Genomic DNA, 24,894 nt, shown 5'->3' on the forward strand with positions numbered 1-24,894 from the left:
TGAAGAATGAGAGGGGACCTCATAGAAACGTTTAAAATTCTGACGGGTTTAGACAGGTTAGATGCAGGAAGAATGTTCCCAATGTTGGGGAAGTCCAGAACCAGGGGTCACAGTCTGAGGATAAGGGGTAAGCCATTTAGGACCGAGATGAGGAGAAAATTCTTCATTCAGAGAGTGGTGAACCTGTGGAATTCTCTACCACAGAAAGTAGTTGAGGCCAATTAACTAAATATATTCAAAAGGGAGTTAGATGAAGTCCTTACTACTCGGGGGAATCAAGGGTTATGGCGAGAAAGCAGGAAGGGGGTACTGAAGTTTCATGTTCAGCCATGAACTCATTGAATGGCGGTGCAGGCTAGAAGGGCTGAATGGCGTGCTCCTGCACCTATTTTCTATGTTTCTATGTTTCTATAAGCACATTGTTGGAGCCGCTACACGTGCTCCTGCGTAAGGGTTGCGAATGGTTTTGGGGGGACTGTCAAGAACGGGCTTTCAATCGGGCGCAGAACTTGCTTTGTTCTAACAAGCTGTTGACCTTGTACAACCCCTGTAAGAAACTGGTTTTAACGTGTGATGCATCATCCTACGGGGTTGGGTGCGTGTTGCAACAGAGTAATGATGAGGGCTAACTCCAACCTGTAGCTTATGCCTCCAGGTCGCTCTCCCAGGCAGAACAGGGATATGGGATGGTTGAAAAGAAAGCACTCGCATGTGTCTACGGGGTGAAAAAGATGCACCAGTATCTTTTCTGCAGAAGGTTCGAGTTAGAAATGGACCACAAGCCATTAACATCCCTGTTGTCCGACAGCAAGGCTGTCAATGCCAATGCGTCAGCTCGCATACAGCGGTGGGCCCTCACGCTGGCTGCATATGACCACACCATACGGTACCAGCCAGGCATCGAAAATTGCGCTGACGTGCTCATCAGGCTTCCACTGGTGACCACTGATGGGGGTCGGAGCAAAGCGCAGAGATGGTCATGGCCATTGAGGCTTTCGACACCGCAGGCTCCCCCATCACAGCCCGCCAGATCAAAATCTGGACCAACAGAGATCCCCTCCTATCCCTGATAAAGAAATGTGTCCTGACTGGGGATTGGGCGTCCGCACAAGGAATTCAGACTGTTTCACAGACAGATGGATGAGCTCTCCATCCAAACCGACTGCCTCCTATGGGGCAGCCGGGTAGTCATGCCCCAGAAAGGAAGGGAAGCATTCATCAGGGAACTTCACAGCGAGCACGCAGGCATTGTGTTAATGAAGGCCATTTCCTGGTCACATGTATGGTGGCCGGGAATTGACTCAGACCTGGAACACTGTGTTCGCAGGTGCACGATGTGTGCTCAGCTGGGAAATGCCCCCAGGGAGGCCCCACTCAGCCCATGGCCCTGGCCCACCAGGCCATGGTCACGCATTCACGTAGACTACCCAGGCCCGTTCATGGGAAAAATGTTCCTGATTGTTGTCGATGCATACCCGAAATGGATCGAGTGCATCATATTGAATTCGTGCACGACATCCACCACTGTGGACAGCCTGCGTACGGTCTTTGTGACCCACGGCTTGCCGGACATCCTGGTTAGCGACAATGGCCCGTGTTTCACTAGCTATGAATTCAAGGAGTTTATGTCGGGTAATGGTATCAAACACGTCAGGACAGCACCGTTCAAGCCGGCTTCCAATGGCCAGGCAGAAATTGCGGTTCAAATCATAAAACAGGGAATGCTCACGATTCAAGGATCCTCCCTTCAGTAGCGCCTATCGCGCCTCCTGCTGGTCTTATAGGTCCCGATTGCATTCGCTCACGGGAGTCCCGCCCGCGGTACTACTAATGAAACGCACGCTTAAGACGCAGCTGTCCCTCATTCATCCAGTCCTGTCAGACATTGTTGAGGACAAGCGCCAGTCGTAAATCGAGTGCCATGATCGCAACTCAGTGGGGAAATGCACAGAAATCGATGACCCTGTATTCATTCTCAATTATGCTTTGTGACCCAAGTGGCTTGAGGGTACCGTAATTGGCAAAGAGGGGAATAGGGTCATAGTGGTCAGACTTAACAATGGGCAGATATGTCACAAACATCTGGACCAAGTAAAGAAAAGGTTCAACATGTACACTGAGGAATATGAAAAATCATGAGATGTTACCAACACCACTACCAGTGAACGAGCAACAAGGACATTCACCAGCATGCACAGTCCCTGCGGCCAGCCCGGAATCACCTCAGGCGACAGAGACGCATGCCAAGGCTCAACCACCAGAGCCTCAACTGCAGCGCTCCACGAGAGAGCGTCGACCGCCGGAAAGACTCAATCTTTGACTCAAAGACGTTGGGGGGGGGGGGGGGGGGGGGGAAAGAAGGGGGGGTGATGTCATGTTTGTAACCTGCACACAACTGTAACCTTCATGTAACCACACTATATCCATCTGAGAAATGCACACCTTGACCACAGTGGGTGAACTTGTGGGAGACACTCTGCACCTGGTCATCCAGGTACATAAAGGGATGTCCCACGCAGAGTCAGCACTTCTTGGCCCTGGAAATAAAGGTTCAGGTCACAGTGACTTTGTCTGCAGTATATGCTTCGTGTAATTCTATAGTAAGTTGTAAGGACACTACAATGTGAATGGAGGTTGTGTTGGCAAGTTATTCAACCATGATGGAGCAGAAGAGAAGCAGTCCCAGAACCACAGGCACTAGTATATCCACACTAACCAATGAAGCTGTGACAGCAAGTGCCCAGAGTTCAGTGTGCTGAGACATTGCTTGTCTGCCTACAAAGCTTCCTTGCTGCTATAGGCATTCTGTTATGAGTCCAGTTACTGAACAGGATCTGTTGCAGCTATTGAATACAACCAGCTTTTCACAAGGCAGATACACTAAATTGGAAACTAATCCAGGACTTTTTCCTTCACTGGACTGAAATAGTGCAAGAATGAATTACTGGCAAATTGGCCGTGTTCAACAGATGTTATATTGTTGGATTGAAGTGTCATTTGTACAAAGACAGATAGTTAAAACAGGTAATTTTATACAGCTTAAAAGTCCCAAGCTCTAGAAATGCCTCCCTAAACATGTCTGTACCTCCTTAATACATACCTCTGACCAGGCTTTTGGTCACTGCACCAATATCCCTTGGGGCTGTCAGTTGTCCAAACGCACCCTTGAACATTTTAGATCTTACAACAGGTGCCAGAATATCTCACTCAATACATAGACATTACACTAGAGGATAAACACATTTCATCAGACTGAATCCCATATAACTGTTACAAGAATTGCACAGTTCAGTGTTCGATGGAAATCAAGTTATGCAAAATGAAAAATAAGTAACCACTCAAACTTACAAGGTGACAAAACACAGTCCAATGTTGAACACTTTATTTACAGTTATAGGTTTCAGCTCTTTGTGCAAAGTCACAAGCCTTCATTCCCTACAGGACAGGAGCCTGATTATATAAACACAAGAAGCTTGATCCCATCAGTCACTCTCCCCCAGAGTGTGCTTGTCAAAAAGGTATACTCCCATGCCATTCTCAGGGGCTCCCAGTCTCTTCAGGTTGCTAATGTGATCACCAAGCTTCTTGATCATCTTCACTTGTTCATCCAAGTAGTGGGTCTCCAGGAAGTCACACAACTGAAAAGAGAAAAAAAAAGAAGAGGGAAACGAGTTATGACCAGGAGCAGATATCAAGGATCATCAGAGCATCCCCTCAAGTTAGAATTTTAATTCGAGGAGAGGTGAAGTGTCAGGTCAGGCAATTGAGATTGACATACATTTGCACTAATGATCCAGTAACTCCTGTACAATGCGAGCTTAGATCCTGGAAACATTGTGACACATTTCCTTCTCAATGTCCACAGTAGGCCAACTTCCCAGTCCTCTCCTCACACCCTGAAGAACCCAGGAGACCCTCCCCAAAAATAAAGCTATTGTTCAGAGATCTTTTGAATCAGCTCAAGGACAGCAAGGTTCCACCACCTCCAAACTTACCCAGAAACCCACATGAGGAACTTACATGAGGGTCAGTGCTCCCAGTGGAGAGTTTGTGCAGATCCAGCAGACTCTGGTTGACATTCATCTCCATCTGCAGAGCTCTCTGCATTGCCTCCAGACCATTGCTCCACTCATCCTGCTCTGGTTTCTGAAGAGGAAAGTCACAGGCAGTACACTTACAATGGAACAAACAAAATACATGAGACAGTACAAGGAAAATAGTCATAAAAAGCAACGAGACATCCATATTACTGTAAACAATGTGTCATAAGAATATAGAATTACTGCATTCCACCACCAAAATCATAGAACCAATTGCTTCAGGAGGTATTTGAAACAATTAGGTCCCAGGGTATCCAGACAGGCAGCCACAAGTTTATTGAACCAAACCTTGATGTCAGACAAGATGATCCGTCCTCCACGGTGATTCTGGAATTCCATCAGTTTCTCAGCATGCTCACGTTCCTCATGTGACTGCTGCTTGAAGAACTGAGAAAAGTGACACAGGGCAACATCATCCCGGTCAAAGTAGAAGGACTGCAGAGAGAATATAAAACAGCTTCTTTAGACCTTGATCTTCATATACAATGCAGAGTTATTTTTCCTCTAATTAATGAATTCTTAATCCTTCAAAAATAGACACCATTTGTAAATTAGAAAAATACCATTGACTTCATCAATCAGAGTTGAGCCTCACCTTCCTATAGCACAATGAAAGTTTTTCTTTGCTGGCTGAACCTATAAACCTAAAGTTCAGGATAATATTTCATGTCCAGTTAAACTAAATTCTACTCATGGATAAGCAATACCTCCTCTACTTTTTGTCATTCACACAAGAGTGTGTCAGTCATCAGGTGGATGTGAAAGATCAAAGGAGGAGGAGAGATGGAGTAGACTAGACCTCTATTCTAGTGTTTAGAAGGATTAGAGGTGATCTCATTAGAAACATACAACATTTTTTACAGGGCTTGAAGGATTAGATGCAGGGAGGATGGTTCCCCTTGCTGGAGTCTAGAACCAGGGGTCAGTCATTGAGGACACAGATGAGGAATTTCTTCACTCAGGGTGGAACTCTTTGGCATTCTGTACCCCAGGAGCTGCAGAGGCTCAGTTATTGAGTATATTCAAGAGAGAACACACATGATAGATTTTTGGATACCAACAGATATGGGGACAGTGCAGAAAGTGGAGTTGAGGTACACAATCAGCAATGATCTTATTGAACAGGAATAGGCCATTGGCCCCTCAAGCCTGCTCTATGTGCTAGGTACTATTGCAGGGAGCTCTCTGCAGTGTCCTGGCCAATATTTATCCCTCAACCAACACCACCAAAACATATGATCTGATCATGATCTCATTGCAGTTTGTAGGAGCATACTGTGCACTAATTGGCTGCTGCATGACCCACATAACTGGTAACTACACTTAACTCTGACATTGGAATGTCCCAAAGTGCTTTCTTGCCAAGGTAGTGAAAGGCATTATAGAAATTATTATTCTTCCATTCTAGTCCAAGTTTGGGTATGGAGTGAGAAAAACCCTCCACTCCAGTAGTTTACACAGCAATAGTGTAATAGCAAGATATCAGCAGTGAGCAGGGCTCCAACACCAGAATTCTCAGTACTTCACCTGCAATAAGAACACTAGTGAGGACCTGCCCACATTTCACTCACTACAGTCCCCCCACTGAAACTGACCAACAGGCCCCTGACCAGGCTTGTGCTCTTGTCACACACTCAGGCAGCAGCTGAGCTGGTTTCAGATATTAAACCTCAATAGAAGGCAGCTGCTATAGGGAGCAGTCCATGAACTCAACAAGATGCCCCTGTATTACACACCTGAAGTCCTCACTGCCTAAAGACTCTGCTCCCCCAGGGAAGGAAGTCCAGAGAAAAACAACTTAAAGCCAGTTCATTGAACTGGAGAATTAACAACTTTTCAGATTGCAGCAACAAGCAATACACAACTCACCATGGAGAGGTAAACATAGGAGGAACAGAGCTCCATGTTGATCTGCTTGTTGACAGCAGCCTCACAGTCCTTGTGGTAGTTCTGACACACTTGCGAAGCCATCTTCACTATCTATATTTCACTGTCACCTACACAGTTCTAGAACTCACTCTGTCTTGCACAAGCTCCTGTATTTATACTATTGGAACAGCTGCATTCAAACAGGGTATGACATCACCAATGATGATTGACAATCCCTGAGAGCCAATCAGGAATCTTCCCTGAATTGAGGCACCAATAGAGGAGAGGGGGTTTGGGGGAGGTGGCTGGGGGAGATCAGTCTTGGTGATGTCACTGCCTTTGCGTTCCTTGAACGTCTTCAAATCTGAAAGTATGCCGTTGTTTAACGCTCTCACTTGAATGAAATGATAATTTTCGACTTTTGACGAAGGGATTTTTCATAATCTGGCGAAGTTTGTTACTTGCAAGTTTCTGTGGCACTGAGACAATATTCAAAGCAATCAAGTCGTCTTGGTGCATTTACAAACCAACCATTGGCCAGTGGAATGGGAATTCCATCCTGTGATGGTGTGAACTGCCCCCAGTTCGAATATAGAGAATGGGCACGTGTCTGAGGATTGGCTACATGGGGGCATCAATGATCTGTCATTTTTATTCTCATGGAATGATGCCTGGTAAAATTCAATATAGTGAGCGAGAATGAGAGGGAGTGAACATTACTGAACACATTGTCACCCACAGACACGTCTCCATTTGATAGTGGGATTCAAAATCATGAGGTGTCTGGACAGAGTCGATAGACAGGAACTGTTCCCATTGGCGGAAGGGTCGAGAACCAGAGGACACAGATTTAAAGTGACTGGCAAAAGAACCAAAGGCGACATGTTTACACAGCGAGTGGTTGGGATCTGGAATGCAATGCCCGAGAGGGTGGTGGAGGTAGACTCAATCGTGGCTTTCAAAAGGGAATTGGATAAGTACCTGAAGGAAAAATTAATAGCAGGGCTGTGGGGAAAGGGCAGGTGAGTGGGACTAGCTGAAGTGCTCTTGAAGAGAGCCGGCACGGGCTTGACGGGCCGAATGACCTCCCTCTGTGCTGTAACCATTCTATGATTCTATGATTTGCTCCGGCGTGTTTTGGGGCAGGCTTGATGGACCAGCTCCTCTTTTCCTGCCCTTCATTTTGGTGTGATGGACGCGTCCTTTTACAGTTGGCTTTCAGTGAGGCAAAAGAATATTTAAATCTCATTGAAATGATGAGGCTCAGATATACTCTAACTGTCTGGCTCATCATAGATTCTATCAGCACAGAAAGAGGCCATTCGGCCCATCGTGCCTGTGCAGGCACTTTGAAAGAGCGATCCAATTAGTCCCACTCCTCAACTCCTTCCCCATAGCCCTGCAACTTTTGTCAAGTATATATGCAATTCCCTCTTCAAAGTTACTGTTGAATCTGATTCCACTGCCCTTTCAGGCAGTGCATTCCGGATCGCAACAACTGGCTGCATAAAAATAATCGTCCTCATCTCTCCCCTCTGGTCATTGGCCTTTCATGTTGGTGTTTCTCGGAGATCCAAAGCCGTAACGTCTGGTTTCAGTGCAGAAGTGGTTCAGTCGTGGATTAGCTGTGAAGAGGTGTTCCCTTGGATTAAAACTCTGCTTTAGATTTGGCAGAGGGGACGGCAGTGATTCAGATCCGGAGCCAACAATCACCACAGGCACTGCCCTTTCGGGTTAAATGCCACCAATGAGCACAGTTGACCCACCTGAATCAAACACGTGTCTGTGTATTTCCAGTTGTATTGATCGAAGGAGCAGGGAGGTCGTACTGCAATTATACAGGGCCTTAGTGAGGCCTCACCTGGAATATTCTGTTCAGTTTTGTTCTCCTAATCTGAGGAAGGATGTTCTTGCTGTTGAGGGGATGCAGCGAAGGTTCACCAGACTGATTCCCGCGATAACAGGACTGACATATGAGGAGAAACTGGATCGACTAGGCCTGTATTCCCTGGAGTTTAGGATGAGTGGGGATCTCATAGTAACATATAAAGTTCTGAGGGGATTGGGCAGTTTAAAGATAAGGGATGAGCCATTTAGGACTGAGATGAGGAGAAACTTCTTGAGAATTGTTAACCTGTGGAATTCACTACCACAGAGAGTGGTTGACACCAGTTCATTGGATATATTCAAGAGGGACTTAGTTGTGGCATTTACAGATAATGGGATCAAGGGGTATGGAGAGAAAGTAGGAAAGGGGTACGGAGGTGAATGATCAGTTATGATCTTATTGAATGATGGTGCAGGCTCGAATGGCCTACTCCTGCACCTATTTTCTATGCAGTAAAATGTCCTGCAGTGACAAAGGGCTTCGAGCAAACTGCTGGACATCACATGGTCACATTCAATGGCCACGGCAGTAGGCACCAGATATTGCCATTCGATATATAGTGACTGGAAACTTCTAGATGCAGCAAATGAACAGCAATTTTTTTGCACTTACTGCTGTGCTGAACTAATTTTCTAAAATTAATTCGTGTAAATGTGAAGTTAAGGGTAGATTTCCCAGTCACCCAATTGTACTTCCCTTACCCCCTAGTACCATGACTCACTCAAAGCTCAGATATTGAGTGTAGAGATCAGCATTCGGTGCTACTTTGACAAAGTCAATAACAGCAACGATGAGTCTGGTTGAGTGAACAACCTATAGTGTAGCATACAGGAGTAATTGAGTGACATTGGTAGCTTACTTTAATTAAATACCTAAATTGGGAGCATTTGTTTGGAATGAAATGGTCAAATGCTAATAGATTGGAAAACTCTCAGTGCAATGAACATTTTGTTATAGTGATGGGTTAAATTGTTACCATTGATGCAAAGAGCAGAGAGAATATTCATCACTAGTGGGAGCAGTTACTTATATTCAGCTGCCTTGGACCCCTGCTGTAGAATCCCCTCCCTAAACTCTACCTACTTAATAGGAGCAAGAGTTGGCCATTTAGCCCCTCGAGCCTGCTGCACTATTCAGTAAGATCACTGCTGATCTGATCTTGGCCTCAAATTCACTTTCCTGCATGCTCCCCATAATCATCAACTCCCAAAGAACTTACCTCTTGGACTTGGCTTCTGGTTATCTGTCCCATTTGTGTGGTTCAGGACATTTTACAGGTACTACATCAATGCAAGTTGTTGGATTATAGCTTTGCAACAATCACTGAAATGCACCAATAATTTGCTCAAATGGATACACAGAATTAGAGTGACATCTTCAACACAAGACCCTGATGATGCAGCTCAACAAATCAGACATACACCAGAAGGAAAGGGGAACAATAAAGTGATTACATAGCCCAGTGTAATTCTGGGCTGACATTAGTCTGAAAATAAGCAACTACTCACTCAACTTTACAAAGAACAAAATCCCATCCTATTCTGAACAATTTATTTACAATTCACATCACAAGGCCAAGTCTCACATCATGTATAAAGTCACAGGCTGTCATTCTCAACAGGACAGAATCTTATTATATAAACACTCATACTGAACACAATAAGCTTGTTCCTTGCAGTCAGTTTAATTGCTCTCCACCAGGGTGTGCTTGTAAAACAGGTACTCTCCCAGGCCATTCTCAGGGGCTCCTAGTCTCTTCAGGTTGGTGATGTGATTTCCAAGCTTCTTGATCATCTTTACTTGTTCATCCAAGTAGTGGATCTCCAGGAAGTCACACAACTGAAGGAGAAGAGGAAACTAGTTATGATCAGGAGCAGATATCAAGGAACATCAGAGCTCACCCATTGAGATTTCGGATTTTAATCCTCTTGAACTGGAGGATAGTCAAGTGGTGCAATTGAAATCAATGGAATTACTGCATCATTTAGATTAAACTTGCTGCACGATAGTTGCTGGAATACATTTACTCATCAGTAACCACAATAGGCCAGCCTCCTGTCCCTACCACCGCCACTAACCCCCCACCCACCAAAAAACCACCAACAAGAAGCTATTGGACAGAGATTTTTGTAATAGGCTCAAGGTTCCACCACCTCCAACTGACCCAGAACCCCACATGAGGAACTTACATGAGGGTCAGTGCTCCTAGTGGAGTGTTTGTGCAGATCGAGCAGACTCTGGTTCACATTCTTCTCCATCTGCAGAGCTCTCTGCATCGCCTCCAGACCATTGCTCCACTCATCCTGCTCTGGTTTCTGAAGAGGAACGTCACAATTCCTTTACAATGGATTAAGCAAACAAGTATTGAAGGAATTAGGGATGGAAAAAAAAAAAAAAAACACAATCATAAGTCAAGGATGCCATGAACCAATGTGTTAGAATATAGAATTACTGCATTAAGCCATCAACCACTGGAGTCAAATTGATCAGGTGAGTAGCATAGATGTATTTAAGGGGAAGCTAAATAAGTACATTAGGGAAAAAGAAATAGAAGGATATGTTGCTAGATAAAGCAAGGTGGGAGGAGATATCTGGAGCCTGATCACCAGCATAGACCAGTTTGTCCAAATGGCTGGTTCTGTGCTGAAAATTGGAACCAACTGCTTTAAAATGTATTGGGAACAATCATTCTAAGGGGAATGAGACAGAAGGCCCCTAGTTTATGGAGCCAAACCTTGATGTCCGCCATGATGATTCAGCCCCCACGCCGATTCTGGAATTCCATCAGTTTCTCAGCATGCTCTCGTTCATGTGACTGCTCCTTGAAGAACTCAGCAAAGTGACAGGGGAACATCATCCCGGTCAAAGTAGAAGGACTGCAGAGGGATCAGAGTAGTTGGGTATCACATGGCAGATCCATTATTGTGGGTATTATACATACTCAATTTTGCTTCCTTCAAAAGGGTTCAATGTCTCCCTGAATTTCCATGTACAATGTTACACAAGCTAGCACCAGCCGACTGACTTCACAAATGTGGTAGAGAGTGGATAATCCCCTAGCAATAGGGAAGCTGGATAATGGAAAATCAAAACTGATGGGCAAAAGGACCACAAGCAACAAGAGACAACTTTTTTTTTTTAATAAATGCATGGGCTGATTGAAAGGATGGTGGAAGTAAATTAAATGGCAACAGCTTAAACAAAAAATAGACATTAGACAAATTTGCAGGGCTATGGGATGGAGCCAGGGAGTGGGACTAGTTGGATAGCTCCACCCAACAGTCAGCATAGGCAGGATGGGCTAAATGGCCTCCTTCAGTGTTGCATCATCCCATGGTTACTGTGGAAGAAAGAATCTATGAATCCATGGCTTATGAAAGAGGGAAGGTGTTAAATTCTTATTAGCTATGCTTAAAGAAATAATAAGACTAGAAAATAGCCACGCTTTTTAGCCTTGAAACTTACAGATGCAATTAAATGACTATCTGGTATTAAAAGGGAGTCTCCTTTGATTCTGCTTATTAGACTGTGAACAGAGAAAAACTATGCAAGGACAGATAGTGTGTGTACCTCCCGAGACAACTTTTGTACTCGCGGGACTAAAGAAGATTCCTTTTCTATTTCTGTATTCAATTTCTGTTTAAAGACAAGTGCAATTTGCTTGTACGATAGAGTTCTGCCTTGGTACGGTCCAAGCAAGCTCTCAAAGATATCTTGCTAGCTTTAGTAATAAACTTCTCTCGAAGCAACTTCTGAAAGTCTCCGCCTGAGTTAATTTAAGCTAAATATTTCCTCGACAGTTACCAATTAACTTTGATAGAACATGCTCAAAACTATAACCTTAATCTTGGCACCCAATGCTCAAGTGTAGGTTTAGAAATTAGTGAATGATTATTATTAACAGTACCACTCCAATCACAGTTTATTGACCAAGGTCCATTTTGTACAGGCTATGCAAGGGGCACGACTGGAACTAGAAGCAAAGCCCTTAAAGTAGAGATCTAGTCACAGCACACAATTCACATCGTATATCTGGCCCAAGTGTTACTGGCTACATTCATCCCATGGAACCAAAACTAAGCAGCATTCATTTGGCACCTTCAAAACTAAACATCAAGGCATTCCAGTGGACAACCAGATACCACCCCTCAGCTTGAGGTCATCAATGAAGGTCAAGGTAGGGTTCTAATGAGTAGGGGGGGTGGGGGGAAATGGCTGAAGGCTTTACCACCAATAAAGCAAAAGGGAGTTCGAGAAAAAAAAAAACACAAGGACAAAAACAGGTAACTAAAGCGAGGAGTTCAAGCACATTAGGAACAGGAGTAGGCCATTCAGCCCCTCAAACCAGTTCCACCATTCAATTTGGTCAGATCTGCAGCTTAACTCCATTTATCCAGCAAGTAATCAGGAAAGCAAATGGTATGTGAGCTTTTGTTACAAAGGGATTGGAGTTTATGTAAAAGTCTAGCTATAATTATATAGGACATTCAGGGTGTCCTCAAAAGTATTGTGTACAGTTCTGGTCTCATCAAACAAAAGGACATACTTGAATTAGAGGTGGAACTAGACTGGTTCCTGAAATAAAGAGATCATCTTATGTGGAAAGATTGTGAAGACTAGGCCAATGTTCTAGAGTTTAGTAGAATGAGGTGCAAATCTAATTCAACAAAATTCTTAAGGGGCTTGACAGGGTTAATACAGAAATAATGTTCACCCTAACTGGGGAAATATAGAACCAAGGGGTCACAGTCTGAGAATAAGGGGTTGGCCATTAAAAGACTGAGAGGAGTTGAAATTTCTCAACTGAGGGTGATGAATTTATGGAACTCTCTACTTCTTGCTTCAAGAAGGCTTAGATGTTTGAGGGCTGTGGATGCTCAGTCTTTCAGTATATTCAAGACAGGTCAATACATTTTTGGAAAGTAAAGAAATTATGGCCCATGGGGATAGTGCGGGAAGGTGGAATTGAGGGAGAAGATCAGCCAAATGGCCTACTTCTATTGCTTATGTTCTAATCCCTTGATACACTTACCCAACAAAAACCTTGCCCAGGCAGCCACAGCCTTGGGTGGGTGGAATGTGGGAAGCTAGGAGAGAGAGAATATGTTCCAGACTTCCACCACACGTGAAAAGTTGCTTCCCGACTTCTATTATAGTATAGCTTTAACAAATGAATTCACTGTGCATCATTGTAGGCTGGGCCAGATACAGCACAGAATCTAATAAATTGACATTGCAGCAGGTGCATTGTGAAGTGCTCAGAAATACAAAACTCACCATGGAGAGATAAACATATGAGGAACAGAGCTCCATGTTGACAGCAGCCTCACAGTCCTTGTGGTAGTTCTGAGGGACTTGCGAACCATCCTAATTTGCTTTTCCAAACATCTAAGCCTTCTTGAAGCAAGAAACTGAGAGTTAACCAATTTCAAACTCTTGTCTTTATACTGCTGGATAATCCAGGGCGGGACAGTCAAGCTGTGAGTGACATTCCTCAATACCCAATCACAAGTTGCAGACTCTGTCAGAGCACCAATCAAGTAATGGGAGGATGGGCCATGACTCCCAGAGCCAGTCATGAACTTTGAAGAATGAGCATCATTGGCTGACTCTTCTTTTTGTCAATTTAAAGTCAAGAATGGGCCCCTTTTTAAAGGGGCACAACCAATCACAAAACAGGTTAAGGAAACTTAACAAATTAAATTAAAATTCTCTACCCAAGGTGATGATGCACTCCCGTCCCTCCTGTCACGGAAGGCCGCGAGCTTGCTGATGGACACCTTATGCTCCATCTCCAGGGACACCCAGGCGCGAACGTAGCCACGGAAGAGAGGCGGGCAGTCGAGCTGAACGACCACCTCGAATGCCCGCTAGCCAGCCTTGTTGACGGCCTCTTGCCCAGGTTAATTGAATCTTCCGTTGTGTGCGAGTCAGTGTCTTTTTAATAGCTCTGTGCGGTTCAGTGGGTAGGTAATTTGCAGGTATCTGTGGATGCAACATCCAAAGACAGAGCAGTGAGTCTGCAACGCAACCGGCAGCGGATCAGGAGAATGGACAGTGCGTGTGAGGAATGTGACAAGCGCAAGTGCTCAGATACTCCATTACTTCCAAGTACACACAGGAGCTAGAATGTGGCACGGACCGTGGGATTTTGAGTTCTTGTTATGTTACCATGACATTTTACAAGCAATGAAATGGACTGCAGTCCTAAAAGAAAGAATTTCTCCTTGCACCTGGACTTCATTGTGGCAGCCTTGGGAACGTTTATCCTCTTAGAAAGAAGAAAGAATTCCATTTATATAGCCCTTTCATGGCCTCAGGATGTCTCAAAGCTTTCTACAACCAATCAAGTTCAGCAATGTGTTAATGACCAGAGAATCTGTTTTGGTTGCGGGATAAATATTGTCAAGGACACCGGAGAGAACACCCCCTCCTCTTCTTCGAAATAGCATCCTGAGATCTTTTACGTTCAACTAAGAGAGCAGACGGTCTAGCATTTCATCTGAAAGATGGCACCTCCGACAGTGCAGCAATCCCTCAGTACTGCCCCTCTGACAGTGCAGCAATCCCTCAGTACTGCCCCTCTGACAGTGCAGCAATCCTTCAGTACTGCCCCTCTGACAGTGCGGCGCTCCCTCAGTACTGCCACTCCGACAGTGCGGCTCTCCCTCAGTACTGTGTGAGTGTGTGTGTGTGGAGGCTGTTTCATTGAGTACATTTAAGGTGGAGATAGATAGATTTTTGAACAATAGGGCAGTCAAGGGTTATGGGGAACAGGCAGGAAAGTGTTGATACCAAGATCAGACCAGCCATGATTTTATTGAATGGCAGTGCAGGCTCGAGGTGCCAAGTGACATAAGCATGTTATTATGTAAACTCTCTGCCTCCTTTAAGACACTAAAATTTACGTGTGGTCCCACTGCCTTATGTGGCTGAACAAACGTGAACATCTTCAACTGTTGTATTACAGAATTGCAACGCTAGATTGAAATGCATGAATAGAATTTGCAAGATATACTCTTATGTATTAATGCCTGGGAGTCACAAGACACCAGAGGGCGCCGCGGTCGGAGGTCATCAGGCTGTACGCATGTGGCATGTGTGCTTCATCAGCTGTATATAAGCTGGGTGTCTTTGTCACACTGGCACTCTTGGGCTGGAATAAAGATGGATGAGGTTGCATCTGAGTGAGTTTACAGTAACCAGACTTTTGAGTCATTACATATACGTACAATTGAAATTAGGTCTTCAACAATGGCTATCGTAGATTGGGTATTGTGCAATGAGAAGGGGTTACTTAATAATCTTTTTGTGCAGGGTCCTTTAGGGAAGAATGATCATAACATGATTGAATTCTTCATGAAGATGTCCAATCCAAAACTCGGTCCTAAATCTAAACAAAGGAAACTACGAAGGTATGAGGAATGGCTATGATAGATTGGGAAGAGTCATTAAAAGGCATGATGGTGGATAGACAATGGCTAACATTTAAGGAATGAATGCATGAATTGCAACAGTTATAAATTCCTTTCTGACACAAAAACACAAAAGGAAAAGTGGCTCAACCATGGTTTACAAAAGAAATTAAGGATAGTATTAGATCCAAAGAGGAGTCATACAAAGTTGCAAGAAAAAATAGCAAGCCTGAGGATTGGGAGCAGTTTAGAATTCAGCAAAAAAGGACTAAGGGATTGTTTCAGAGGGGGGAAAGTGTATGAGACTAAACTCGCAAGGATCATAAAGACCGACTGTAAAAGTTTCTCCCAGTATGTGAAAAGAAAAAGATTAGTGAAGACAAATGTAGGTCCTTTACAGTCACAAATGGGATAATTTATAATGGGGAACAAGGAAATGGCAGAACAATTAAATACTTTGGTTCTGTCGTCACAGAAGAGGACACAAATAACATCCCAGAAATGCTCGGGAACTAAGGGTCTAGTGAGCAAGAGAAATTAAAGGGAATGATTATTAGTAAGAAAATAGTGCTGGAGAAACTAATGGGACTGAAAGCTGATAAATCCCCAGGGCCTGATAATCTGCATCCCAGAGTAATAAAAGTGGTAGCCATGGAAATAGTGGATGCATTGGTTATCACATTCCAAATTTCTACAGATTATGGAACAGTTGCTGTAGATTGGAGGGTAGCAAATGTAACCCCACTATTTAAAAAAGGAAGGAGAAAGAAAACAGGTAACTACTGCCCGGTTAGCCGAACATTAGTAGTAGAATGTGATAAAAGACACTTAGAAAATATCAATGATATTAGATAAAGTCAATATGGATTTCTGAAAAGAAAATTTTGTTTGACAAACCTACTGGAGATTTTTTTGAGGATGTATTGAGATTAGATAGAGAACCAGTGGATGTCGTGTATTTGGATTTTCAGAAGGCCTTTGATAAAGTCCCACAAGCGGTTAATGTGCAAAATTAAAGCACATAGGATTGGTGGTAATATGCTGCCATGGATTGAAAATTGGTTAATTGATAGGGAACAGAGAGTAGGAATAAACAAGTCTTTTCCTGGGTAGTGGGCAGTGGGCAGTGACTCGTGGGATACCACAGGGATCAGTGCTTGGGCCCCCAGCTCGTCACATGAATAGATTTGGAGGAGGAAACTGAATGTAATATTTCCAATTTTTCACAGTACAGGAGCAAGGATGTCTTACTATAATTATACAGGGCTTTGGTGAACCGACATCTGGTGTATTGTGCACAGTTTTGGGTCTCCTTAATGAAGAACGACCGCAGTGAAGTCTCACCAGACTGATTGCTTGGATGGAAAGATTGTCTTGAGAGATTGGGTTGACACGACCTGTATTCACTCAAAGAGTGAAAGGGGATCTTATTGAAATATAAAACTCTGACTGGGGTAGAAATGTCCCCTGGCTGGGAAGTTGAGATAAAAGATCACAGGCTCAGGATATGGGGTAGGATATTTAGCACCGAGATGAGAAATGTTTTCACTCAGAGGTGGAAGCTGGGGAACTGTTGACCACAGAAGGCAGTGGAGGCCAATCATTGAATATATAGGAGATAGATATCTTGATTCAAAAGGCATCAAAGGCTATGGGGTAAAAGCATGAACATGGTGTTAAAGGATCAGTAATGATCATATTGAATGGCAGTGCAGGCTTCACATGACCAAATGGGTTACTACTGCTCCGATTTATGTTTTTATGAATATCAAGATAAAAATCAAGATATTAAAATTACCCTAGCAAAGAAATTATAGGACTGTTCACACTGGCAGAAGGGTTGAGAACCAACTGATATAAATTTAAGGCAATTGACAGAAGAACCACAGCTGACTTGAGGAAAAACTTTTATGCAGAGTGGTTAGTATCTGGATTGCACTACCTGAGGGTGGTGGAGGCAGATTCAATCATGGAATTGGACAAGTACCTTAAGGAAAAAAAAAAAATTACAGGGCTAAAGGGAAAGTGCAGGGGAGTGGGACTAGCTGAAGTGCTCGTGGAGAACCAGCACAGGCTTGACAAGCTGAATGGCCACCTGTCCTGTAACCAATGATTGTTGCATAGCCTAGTGCGATATTTGTGCTGCAACCAAGTTATGGTAAGTAGAAAATAAGCAACCAGTCAAACTTGCAAGGGGACAAAACCCAGTCCAATATTGAATAGTTTATTTACAGTTAATTACATTTCACATCAAGAGCCCAGATCTCAGCCTGTACAAAGCCACCATTCTATGTAGGACAGAGTCTCACACACATTGTATAAACACAAATACTGATCAGAAGCTTCAGTCACTCTCCCCCAAGGTGTGCTTGTCAAACAGGTACTCTCCCATGCCACTCTCAGGGACTCCCAGTCTCTTCAGGTTGGTGATGTGATCTCCAAGCTTCTTGATCATCTTCACTTGTTCATCCAAGTAGTGGGTCTCCAGGAAGTCACACAACTGAAGGAGAAACAGAAAGGAGTTATGACAGTAGCAGATAGAGGAATATTGGTGCTTTCTACTCAAGTTTGGATTTTCATCCTCTTGGACTGGAGGATAATTAAGTGGTGCAATTACAGCATCATTTAGATGAAAAGCTGCTGTTCAAAAAAAAAAGGAGCTGGGATCAGACACATTTACAATATCTACCCCGAAAAATAGATCCAACACAAAGCTATTGGGCATGGAGATCTTTTTAAATGAAGTTCAAGGACAACAACTTACCCAAAAGCCCACATTGAAGCATTTGGAACTTACATGAGGGTCAGTGCTCCCAGTGGAGAGTTTGTGCAGATCCAGCAGACTCTGGTTCACATTCTTCTCCATCTGCAGAGCTCTCTGCATCACCTCCAGACCATTGCTCCACTCATCCTGCTCTGGTTTCTGAAGAGGAAATTCTTGTTTGTTTAATTCATTGTAAGTAAACAAGTATTTTTTGTCTTTAGATACTCAGATAATGACTCCACGAGGCAGTATATTGTACTTTAACTGTAGTGACCTTAACGTAGCTCCAGTGTGAGGATCACACATGGTGGCCTGCCTTTTATACTGGGCCTGGTACACCTGTACAGGTAAGCTACAAGTCTCTGACTGCAGTGCCATCTGGTGGCACATATGTAATAGCACAAGCAGTAAACACGTTTGGAAACAGGACAGTATTTGAAGGAAATGAGGGATAAAAAAATGCAATCAGAAGTCTCGGTTACCATGAACTAATGTGTTAGAATATTGAATTACTGCATTAAGCCATCAACCACTGGTATCAAATTACTGATGTGAATAGCATGGATGTATTTAAGGGGAAGCTAAATAAGTACATGAGGGAAAAAGGATTAGAAGGATATGTTGCTTGATAAAGCAAGGTGGGAGGATGACATCTGGAGCCTGATCACCAGCATGGACCAGTTTGTCTGAATGGCTGGTTCCTGTGCTGTAAATTGGAACCAACTGCTTTAAAATGTATTGGGAACAATCAGTTTAAAGGGAGCCAGACAGAAAGACACTTGTTTATTGAGCCAAACCTTGATATCCGCCAAGATGATTCTGCCTCCACGCTGATTCTGGAATTTCATCAGTTTCTCAGCATGCTCATGTTCCTCATGTGACTGCTCCTTGAAGAACTCAGCAAAGTGACGCAGGGCAACATCATCCCGGTCAAAGTAAAAGGACTGCAGAGGGATCAGAAGTGTAGTTGATTATTGCATGGCAAACCCATCATGGGCACTGTACAAAAACCAAACTCTTCTTGCTTTCAAGGGCTCAGTCTCACTGAACTTGTATGTACATAGTTATGGAAACTAGCACCTACTCAACTAACCTGGCAAAGACACTGGATAATCTCAGCTGCAGCAATAGGGAAACTGGCAAATGGAAACTTCACAACAGGAGTAGACCATACGGCCCCTCGAGCCTGCTCCGCCATTCAAGATTATGGATGATCTGATCATGGACTCATCTCCACTTCCCCACCCGCTCCCCCATAACCCCTTAGCATTTAAGTGAATCACAGTCTTAAATTTATTCAATGTCTCAGCTTTCCACAGCTCTGAAGCAGCAAATGCCATAGATTGACAACCTTCAAGAGATTTCTCGTTCTAAATGGGCAGCCCCTTATTCGAAGATCATGCCCTCTAGTTGTAGTCTCACCCATCAGTGGAAACATCTCTGCATCCACACAGTCAAGCCCCCTCAATCTTATACATTCCAATAAGATCACCTTTCATTCTTCTGAATTCAAATGAGTAGTGGCAACCCTCCCTCCCTCCCTCAATCCCCACAGTACTGTGGCACTTCACAATCTTGCTCCATTTCAATAAAAATTTGCTCCGATTTCTTTTTGCCCAAGTGCATGACCTCACTTTCCAACAGTCAAATTTTTGCCCACTCACTTAGCCTGCCTATGTCCTTTTGCAGAATTGTGCACAAGGAGGACATTACTGATGATACAAAGATGGGAGGAACAGCAATCTAGGCTATGTTACAGACTTGGAAGGGACAGAGTGTAATATAGATTGTAAATAGTTGGGGTCCTAGCATTTTCATTTCAGATTTTCTGCCATCTCCATGTTCCACATTACTAATTCCCCAGTCTTATCCTCTTAGTGATTTGCAAAAAATTGCAGGCTATGGGAACACAAAGTGGTATCACTCCACACAACATTCAGCAAGGCACAATAGACTGAATGGCCTCCTATGCTGCATCATTCCATGATCACCAATTCAGCTTCGATTGAACAAGCTCAAAACTGGAAGCTTAATCTTGGCACCCAATATTCATTGTAGCTCTGGAAATTAGTGAAGGAATTGCCACAAGATTTATACCCTGGTCACCAGTAGCACACTCCAATCATTGTTTATTGGCCCAAATATATTTTGTACAGGCTAGTTGAAGGGTAGTATTGGAAGTCAAAGCCAGTATTGGAAGTCCAGAGACCACAGAAGTTATGAGAACCCCTCAGAATTTGAGATGCTTGGTGAAGGTCACAGAGGTTGAGAGAGTCCATTGAGCACAGACAAATGCTGATGAACTTTATTTGCTTTATTGGTGGGAAAATTTGGAGGAAAGACAGAAGGATACAAACTGGTACTTAAAATTGTTAGGAACAGGAGGGAAGCAGAAACATTTGTAACACTTGCTTCCCATCCTCCCCCTGTGGAGGTGAGGGATGGCTGGGAAGAGTGTTTCAGATTTCCACCACACTTGTGGGAAAGAATACTTCCTGACTTCCCTCCTAAATGGCCCAGCTGTATTTTTATGACATCACCCATTGAGCCAGCAATGTAAGGAAACTCCATGCAGTGATTTAGAATGGAGGATACAAATTCTGAATTCCTTGCATTGAATGTAGAATATATTCCAAATAAACTTCATCAAGCTCACAAGAGCCCTGGAAAAAGAATCAAGATAATCAGATGATACAGCTGCTGCAAAAAAGGAGAGTTTGTTAATGAGTTCACAGGAGTATAAATTGTATTATATTATAGCTTTAAAAAAGTGAATTCATGCATAGATTGAAAGGGGGGTGGGGACAGGGGCAGAAAGAAATGAATAGGTGGGCTGGGCACAACACAGGATTTCATAAATTCACATTATAGTCTCCATTGTGAAGTGGCAAAAAACACAAAACTCACCATAGAGAGATAAACATAGGAGGAATAGAGCTCCATGTTGATCTGCTTGTTGACAGCATTCTCACAGTCCTGATGGTAGTTCTGAGACACTTGAGAAGCCATCTTAATGTTTTATTTTTTCCAAAGTAAAAACTTTGTATAAGTACAAAGGGAACATTTTGCTAGACTCAAACTCCTGTATTAATACTGAGGGATGATCCAGGGTGTGGCAATCCTGATGATGAGTGACAGTCATCAATAGCCAATCAGAAGTAGCATCTTCTCAGAGCACCAATCAAGTAAAAGGAGGAGGGGAGTTGGACTTCCAGAGCCAATCAGATCTTTGAAGAATGAGCATCATTGGCTGACATCTCAATGGGGAACTCAATTGTCCGAACTTTTCTCAAACACAGTTCAAATATCCAGAGTCACAGGTTAATTGGATCCTCTATTCTTTGGGCTAATTAATTGGAATGATTAAATCAGCTATCGGAAACACTTAAACCATAAGTGCTCCCTTGATAAGGGGGAATAAACTGTAAGATCCACATTATGACAAAACTAACATAAAAACTGAAAAAAATTTACATTATTTCCCTGTATCCACGCTGCACTCCAGTCCCTCTGGTGCCCACCGGTCACGGAAAGCCTCCAGCATACCGGCAGACACCGCGTGCTCCCTCTCCAGGGAGACCCGTGCATGGATATAGCCGCGGAAGAGAGGCAGGCAGACGGAGAGAACACCCCATCGACCGTGCGCTGCCTGGACCAATTAATGGCCATCTTGAAAGGTTCATTGAATCCTCTGTTGTTTGCAAGTCAATGTCTTTTTAATAGTTCTGGATTGTTCAGTGGGTTGGTCATTTGCAGGTATCTGCGGGTTTGAAGCAACATCAAAATAACTCATTGGATATTTGTCGATAGACTTATGTCCAGAAATAGAGACAGAGAAGTCGAGAAAGGGAAGTGAAGTGACAGAGATGAACCATGTGAAGGTGAGTGAAGGGTGGAAATTGGGAACATAGTGAATTAAATTTTCCAGTTTATTGTGAGAGCAGGAAACAGCACCGATGTTATCAATGTGCTGGGAAAAGAGGTGAGGGAAGGGCCATGGTGGGATTTTAATACGAGGATAAGAATCTTGAATTTGAGGCGCTGTCAGACCGGGAGCCAATGATGGTCCACAAGCACAGGGGTCATGGGTGAGTGGGACTAGGTGTGTGTTAGGATACGGGCAGCAGAGTTTTGGATAAGCTTAAGTTTATGGAGCATGAAATGCTAGCAGGAGAGCATTGAAATGGTCAATTCTTGAGATAAAAAGGCACAGATGAAGGTTAACCATTAGCGCAGATCTGAGCTCAGAGCGAGGAATACCTGCAGCTGAACCCATCATCATAGGCAGTCCCTCAGCATCGAGGAAGATTTGCTTTCACTCCTAAGGTGAGTTCTTTGGTGGCTGAACAGTCCAACACGAAAGCCACAGAACCTGTCACAGATGGGACAGATATTCGTCGGGGGAAGGGGGTGGGTGTCACTGATTTACCACACGTTCCTTCCGCTGCCTGCGCCTGACCTCTTCACGCTCACAGCTTTGAGATTCGAAGAGCTCAACGCCCTCCCGGATGCACTTTCTCCACCTAGGGTGGTCTTCGGCCAGGGTCTCCTCGGCATCAGTGGTGCTGTCGCACTTCATCAGGGAGGCTTTGAGGGTGTCCTTACATGGAGACATAGAAACATAGAAAATAGGTGCAGGAGTAGGCCATTCGGTCCTTCGAGCCTGCACCACCATTCAATAAGATCATGGTTGATCATTCCCTCAATACACCTTTCCTGCTTTCTCTCCATACCCCTTGATTCCCGTAGCCGTAAGGGCTAAATCTAACTTCCTCTTGAATATATCCAATGAACTGACATCAACAACTCTCTGCGGCAGGGAATTCCATAGGTTAACAACTCTCTGAGTGAAGAAGTTTCTCCTCATCTCAGACCTAAATGGCCTACCCCTTATCCTAAGACTACGTCCCCTGGTTCTGGACTTCCCCAACATCGGGAACATTCTTCCCGCATCTAACCTGTCCAGTCCCATCAGAATCTTATACGTTTCTACGAGATCCCTTCTCATCCTTCTAAATTCCAGTGAATAAAGGCCCAGTTGATCCAGTCTCTCCTCAAATGACAGTCCAGCCATCCCTGGAATTCGTCTGATGAACCTTCGCTGCACTCCCTCAATAGCAAGAACGTCCTTCCTCAGATTAGGAGACCAAAACTGATCACAATATTCCAGGTGAGGCCTCACTAAGGCCCTGTACAACTGCAGTAAGTCCTCCCTGCTCCTATACGCAAATCCCCTAGCTATGAAGGTCAACATACCATTTGCCTTCTTCAACACCTGCTGTACCTGCATGCCAACCTTCAATGACTAATGAACCATGACACCCAGGTCTCGTTGCACCTCCTCTTTTCCTAATCTGCCACCATTCAAATAATATTCTGCCTTTGTGTTTTTGCCCCCAAAATGGATAACCTCACATTTATCCACATTATACTGCATCTGGCAAGCATTTGCCCACTCACCTAACTCCAAGTCACCCTGCAGCCTCCCAGCATACTCCTCACAGCTCACACTGCCACCCAGTTTAGTGTCAGCTGCAAACTTGGAGATATTACATTCAATTCCTTCATCCAGATCGTTAATGTATATTGTAAAGAGCTGGGGTCCTAGCACTGAACCCTGTGGCACTCCACTAGTCACTGCCTGCCATTCAGAAAAGGACCTGTTTATCCCAACTCTCTGCTTCCTGTCTGCCAACCAGTTCTCTGTCCACGACAGTACATTACCCCCAAAAACCTTGTAACGTTTCCGCTGCCCACCTTTCGCTCGTTTACCATGAAGGAGTTCCGCATAGAGCAGTTGCTTCGGGAGTCTCATGCCTGGCATGTGGATTAAGTGGCCTGTCCAGCGAAGCTGATCGAGTGTGGTTGCTGCTTCAATGTTGGGGATGTTAGCCTGGGTGAGGACACTGATGTCGGTGCGTCTGTCCTCCCAGGGAACTTGCAGGATCTTGCAGAGACATCTTTGGTGATATATCTCCAGCGACTTGATGTGCCTTCTGTAAGTTGTCCATGCCTCTGATCCATACAGTAGGGTGGGTATTACTACAGCCCTGTAGACCCTGAGCTTGGTGGTATGTATGAGGGCCTGGTCTTCGAACACTCTTTTCCTCAGCAGCCAAAGGCTGCACTGGCGCACTGGAAGTGATGTCGAATCTCCGCATCAATGTCTGCCTTTGTTGACAGGAGGCTCCCGAGGTATGGGAAGTGGTCCACACTGTCGAGGGCCACGCCATGAATCTTGAAGTCTGGGGGGCCATGCTGTGTGGCGAGGACAGGCTGGTGGAGGACCTTTATCTTACAGATGTTAAGCGTAAGGCCCATGATTTCATATGCCTCAGTTCAGCCTCAGAATGTGCGCAGACGCAGGCGTCGTCCGCACATTGCAGTTCAACAACAGAGGTTTGGGTGGTCTTGGACCTGGTCTGGAGAGAGTGTAGGTTAAACTCATTCCCACTGGTTCTGTCGTTTAGTTTCACTCCAGCGGGGAGCTTGTTGACAGTGAGGTGGAGCGTGGCAGCGAGGAAGATTGATAAAAGCGTTGGAGCGATGACACAGCCCTGTTTGACCCCGTTTCGGACGTGGAATGGGTCTGTAACAAATCTGCTGATAAGGATCCAGGCATGCATGTCGTCGTGGAGCAGGAGAAAGATGTTGACAAATTTTGCGAGCATCCAAAATGGAGGAGGATGCTCCATAAGCCCACACGGTCGTCAGTGTCAAAGGCCTTTGTAAGATCGAAAAATGCCATGTTTCCTGCAGTTGGCTTGCTGTAAAGATCTTGTCCGTTTTTCCCCTTAGGGGATGAAATCCACACTGTGACTCTGGGAAGAGCTCCTAGGCCACAGGGAGAAGATGGTT

At 44.3% G+C, this 24,894-nt stretch overlaps 1 protein-coding gene across 1 annotated transcript; it reads right to left on the minus strand.

Moving 5' to 3' along the window:
- Window positions 1-17,616: 17,616 nt before the first annotated feature.
- On the minus strand, window positions 17,617-21,045 carry LOC139262222 (ferritin heavy chain-like). Its single transcript, XM_070877367.1, has 4 exons — window positions 20,944-21,045; window positions 18,834-18,980; window positions 18,070-18,195; window positions 17,617-17,772 (listed from the first exon to the last, which is right to left on the minus strand). The coding sequence occupies exons 1-4, from the start codon at window positions 21,043-21,045 to the stop codon at window positions 17,617-17,619; spliced, it is 531 nt and encodes a 176-aa protein (XP_070733468.1).
- Between the last annotated feature and the right edge of the window lie 3,849 nt (window positions 21,046-24,894).

Source organism: Pristiophorus japonicus, chromosome 4 (genome assembly GCF_044704955.1).
Source record: "Pristiophorus japonicus isolate sPriJap1 chromosome 4, sPriJap1.hap1, whole genome shotgun sequence".
NCBI classification, from domain to species: Eukaryota; Metazoa; Chordata; class Chondrichthyes; family Pristiophoridae; genus Pristiophorus; species Pristiophorus japonicus.

Excerpts from the sequence above, each read along its gene's own strand:
- LOC139262222 (XM_070877367.1), bottom strand. The coding sequence starts at position 21,045 with ATGGCTTCTCAAGTGTCTCAGAACTACCATCAGGACTGTGAGAATGCT. Across the intron at positions 18,981-20,943 it reads CCTATGTTTATCTCTCTATG|TCCTTTTACTTTGACCGGGA; the intron begins GTGAGTTTTGTG and ends ATCCCTCTGCAG. Across the intron at positions 18,196-18,833 it reads TCATCTTGGCGGATATCAAG|AAACCAGAGCAGGATGAGTG; the intron begins GTTTGGCTCAAT and ends TTTCCTCTTCAG.